The sequence below is a fragment of the Triticum dicoccoides genome, chromosome 3A (assembly GCF_002162155.2).
Source record: "Triticum dicoccoides isolate Atlit2015 ecotype Zavitan chromosome 3A, WEW_v2.0, whole genome shotgun sequence".
Taxonomy (NCBI): Eukaryota; Viridiplantae; Streptophyta; class Magnoliopsida; order Poales; family Poaceae; genus Triticum; species Triticum dicoccoides.
Genome location: NC_041384.1, coordinates 688,068,789 through 688,073,368, shown reverse-complemented (window position 1 = coordinate 688,073,368; position 4,580 = coordinate 688,068,789). Strand labels below are relative to the sequence as shown.

Genomic DNA, 4,580 nt, shown 5'->3' with positions numbered 1-4,580 from the left:
CAATCCATGGTCGTCATTTCTGATCACCTTCGATCGACGAGATCATCCGACTAGTATCCGCCACGGTGGTTCGGCCGCACTAGTCCTGGACCCAATCATCGACGGATTCCACCTAACACGAGTCCTGATGGACGGCGGAAGCAGCCTCAACCTGCTGTATCAGGATACGGTACGGAAGATGGGCGTTAATCCCTCGTGAATCAAACCAACAAAGACTACCTTTAAAGGAGTCATACCAGGTGTAGAGGCCCGCTGTACGGGCTCAATCACGCTGGAGGTGGTCTTCATTTCTCCGGACAACTTCCGAAGCGAAGAGTTAATCTTCGATATCGTCCCCTTCCGCAGCGGCTACCATGCACTGCTCGGACGAACCGCGTTTGCTAGATTTAACGCAGTGCCACACTATGCTTATCTCAAGCTCAAGATGCCCGGTCCACGCGGCATCATAACAGTCAATGGCAATACGGAATGCTCCCTCCGAACAGAGGAGCAGACCGCCGCCCTAGCAGCTGAAGCACAGAGTGGCCCTCTCAAGCAGCATTACAACCCAGTTGCCGAGCCCCTAGACACCATCAAGCGGGTCCGGACTACACTGCAACAGGACAACGCGGCTCGTCAAGAGCTCGACTAGCAATTCGGCCTCTGTCCCAACCCCAATAAGGTAGTGTCATTCATACCATGCGTACACAATTACGCACTCAAAATTCCATGAATATCGACGGAGGCATGAGATAACCTGGGGCCTACAATCCGGCCAGACCGATCCCGGACACACATACTCTTACTTTTGTTTTTGTTTCAGGCACCCTTTTTCCGCGGGCCTGATGTCAAGTACTTTAGAAGGACTGAAATACAACGGAGACAAGCAACACAGGTGTATAGGGTAACCTTTATACGTTCTTCTTGACGGTATTCATACTTATTTCTCAGGACCCGCATGCTGCGCCCTATTAATGCCGGCATGGCCAGATACTTCTCGCACCATCTGTACAAGATACGCCTTGACGTATCCATCCAGTTATAATAAAATGGTTCGTGGCCCAGTTCATGTGGTTTCCACTTCTTACTTCGTTTCTATTTTCGATCTGCTTATTCGCTGCATCGACACTCTTTTACGTTTAATATTCGCCAGGGGCTACCTGTCGCCCCACAATATGGCAACACAGTCCGAACACTTTTTATATATGTTCGGCACCCCAAATTTAGCATTATATGCATTGGCTCCGAATCATGTCTTTGGTCAATAGTTGGGTTGCCCAGCTCCTGTGCTTGCTACCCTACGTTTTGCTCCATCGACTAGGGTACTAAAGGGAGAACTATTGCGATTGTGCCCTGGATTTGACCAGACGAGCACCTCAGTAGAGAAAGCCGAAAACTGACTGTCATGATGTGGCGAGAGCCGGTCAGCTACTCGAGGGTTACAAATCGCTGGAGATTTTTTCCGCGTTACGCGAGAGATCGGAACTTCCCGATCATATGCTGACAGTACCCTTGATTAAATTAGGGGCTGCGCCCATGCTTTATTATAAAACTCCTATGGCTAAGTGAGGGCGTTAAAGCCATAAAGTCTAATTGCTTTGTTTGTTGCGCTAAACAACTCCTTCAAGGACCATGTAATTGGATCAAGATTGTTTAGATTCCATCCCAAACACCTCCGTACTATCTACGTGAGGGCAGAAGCCGACGACTGGCCAACCCTCAGATTATACACAACACGGCCGCACAGGAGGAAACAATTCAAAGCATAATAAAATTACTTTACAAAAACTGGCTTTGTTCCCATAATACAAGACAAAGGCAACATGAATACATTTATTCAAATACAATGTCCTGTGAACATTGCGCCGCTACAAGTCGAAACCCTTCTACAACATCCTCGAAATATCACTCGGGTGTGTGGTTCTCATTGCCCTCCGGCGGCCCGCTGGCGACTTCAACAACGTTCATCTTCGCCCACCACATCTTGCAATGAGCGAAGGCCATACGGACACCTTCAATACAGACGGAGCGTTTGATAACGTCCAGCCGAGGACAGGCATCCACCATCCGCCTCACGAGTCCAAAGTAGCTACTAGGCATAGCTTGGCTGGCCACAGCCGGATTATCACATCCTTAATGGCTAGTTCGGCCACCCTATGCAGCTCCACCAGCTGTTTCAGCTGATCGGTGAAGGACACGGGATGCTCTAGTGCCACATACTGTGACCAGAAGAGCCTCTCCGAAGAACCCCCTCCTTCGGCTCGATAGAATTTCACGGCGTCTGATACACTGCGTGGCAAATCCGCAAAAGCCCCTGGGGAACTCTGAACCCGGGTTAGTAAAAGGTACTGCTTCTCTGCATACTTGCTTTGCATCTTAAATGACTTACCCGTTGTGATCTTCTTGGCCTCCTAGATCTCTTGGAGGGCGGCCTGGGCCTCATTCCGTGCGGTCTCTGCGCTCTGACGAGCCTTGGTGAGTTCGGTCCCTTGAACCGATGCATCATGCTCCAAGGCCTCGCATTTTTTCACCACATCTTGGAGCTCCTGGTGGACTTCTTTGACCCGAGCATTTAGCTTCTTATGGGCGGCTTGCTGCTGGACAGCCTGCTCCTCAGCCTCGCCCAAGGCCTTCCTCAGGGCCTCGACTTCGGTCGCGGCTTCTGCACATACCACAATACTGCTGTCAATATACAACATGTATCCCTTCTCGAACATATAGCAAGTCATTCCTCACCTTGCTTCTCCTAGAGCCGAACCTTAACCTCGCCGAGCTCGTCCTCGGTCCGCTCCAGCCTCCGCTTCAGCTCGGAGACCTCGACAGCATGCGAGGTCGTGGCCAACAGGGACGCCTGCTTATCAATACACATTTAGTCAGCCTCTTATAATTAAGGATTGATCCCCTGTATGGTCCTCCTCGCCGAACACCGGACAATGTCTCAGGGGCTACGGACTATACGGTTTTTTTCTCTTTTCTTACCTTGAAACCTGTTAACAGGTTGCCGCAGGCTTCACTCACTCCGCTCTTGGAGGACTGAACCTTCTCGACCACCGCACCCATAAGGATACGGTGCTCGTCCACGATGGAGGCATTTTGTAGCGCCCCCATCAGGTCATCTGGCGCTCCTAGATGGACAGGAGCCACCGGTGGAAGCGAAGCACCCCCACTCCTTCAAAGGGGGCTGCTCGCCCGATTCTGGGGCCATAGGGGTCTCCAGAATCGTATTCGGCTAAGGGCCGAACTGGATACAACCCTCTTCGCCAGTCTCCATGGGGATTGACTCTCCCATGTGTCCGGCAGTGGAGGTCCCGCCTTGTGGCGCCTCCTGGACAACGTCCTGGGCTCCTCCCTTCGGAGCAGTCCTCTGGGATAACACTTCAGTGTAATCCCTGGCCCCGGGGGACTAAGCAGGTGGTGGCGACATGCTCACCATCTCCGACAGAGCCAACGAACCTTCATATGAGGATCGTTGGATAAGGTCACGGGCCAGACTGCAATAGTGTGGATTAACCATATTATAATAATAAAGAGAAAGGGCTGGATATGCGCATAAATAAGCCATGTGACATACGATGCGGCATGGGGCCTAGTACGGGGGTGACGTTTCGGACTACTATCAGCATCCCACGCGGTGTTGACCGCTGGGGCGCCCTTCCCCTTTTGGGGCACTTGCGCCTCCAAATGTGTCGAGGCCACCCTTTTCTTCTTCTTCTCCTCGGGAGGAGGGTCGTTTTCCTCCTCCTCCTCCTCTTCCTCATCGTTGTCCTCAGGGACAGAGGAATGGGCCTCATCGTCTTCGGACGCCGCGTACGAAGTGCCATTGCAACGGGGGCCGCTCTTGGCCCCCTTGGCTTTCTTCTTAGCCTTCTTCTCCGGCACCGTATATGGCGTCGGCACCAGCATCTTCACCAGGCGCAGGATGACTGGTTCTTCGGGCAATGGAGCCGGACACTGGATCTTCTTCACCCTCTCCACCCAGTCCCGAGGAAGCAATACTAAAGTCTCAGACATCATTCTCGAAACATTTAAGTTGGAAGTACATCAAAAGTAGCATACCTCGCTGGCGGGGCGGTTACAATTGTGACCACGGTCTGAGTCTGTGGCTGGTGGCCTCTCGTTGCCCTTAAAGAGCAACTTCCAGGCCCCTTCGTGAGAAGTATCGAAGAGCCTTTTCAGGGTCTGGTGCTTCTTCGAATTGAATTCCCATAAAGTGCGGCTGCGGCACTGGCACGGAAGAATCCGACAGATTAGCATCACCTGGATAACGTCGACGAGCTTGATGTCCTTGGTCACCATGCTTTGAAAGCGCGTCTACAGCGCTATCAGCTTGTTAGGTGCACACCAGTCCGGACTCTTCTCGACCCAGGAGGTGAGTCGCATGGGAGTACTGGAGCGGAATTCAGCAGCAGCGGCCTAGGTGGTACCGCGAGGTTCTGTAATATAGAACCACTGCTTCTGCCATTCCTTTACTGTCTCAATAAAGGTGCCTTTGGGCCATGAGACGTTGGATAGCTTGATCACCATGGCCCCTCCGCACTCCGCGTGTTGTACCTCCACCACCTTCGGCTTCACGTTGATGACTTTGAGCCACAACCCGAAGT

The 4,580-nt window shown here is 52.2% G+C and overlaps 1 protein-coding gene across 1 annotated transcript; it reads right to left on the bottom strand.

Annotated features, from left to right (window-relative positions):
• Nucleotides 1-3,382: 3,382 nt before the first annotated feature.
• LOC119272881 (double-strand break repair protein mus-23-like) lies at nt 3,383-4,347 on the bottom strand. Its single transcript, XM_037554239.1, has 3 exons — nt 4,036-4,347; nt 3,551-3,948; nt 3,383-3,470 (listed from the first exon to the last, which is right to left on the bottom strand). Exons 1-3 carry the CDS (start codon nt 4,273-4,275, stop codon nt 3,383-3,385), a joined length of 726 nt encoding a protein of 241 aa, XP_037410136.1. The 5' UTR covers nt 4,276-4,347.
• Between the last annotated feature and the right edge of the window lie 233 nt (nt 4,348-4,580).

Bases quoted from the DNA above. Each gene is read 5' to 3' on its own strand.
- LOC119272881 (XM_037554239.1), bottom strand. From the start codon at position 4,275: ATGGTGACCAAGGACATCAAGCTCGTCGACGTTATCCAGGTGATGCTA. The intron at 3,949-4,035 runs GTATGCTACTTT...GACTGGGTGGAG, and splicing joins GTAACCGCCCCGCCAGCGAG to AGGGTGAAGAAGATCCAGTG. The intron at 3,471-3,550 runs GTATGTCACATG...ACACTATTGCAG, and splicing joins ACTAGGCCCCATGCCGCATC to TCTGGCCCGTGACCTTATCC.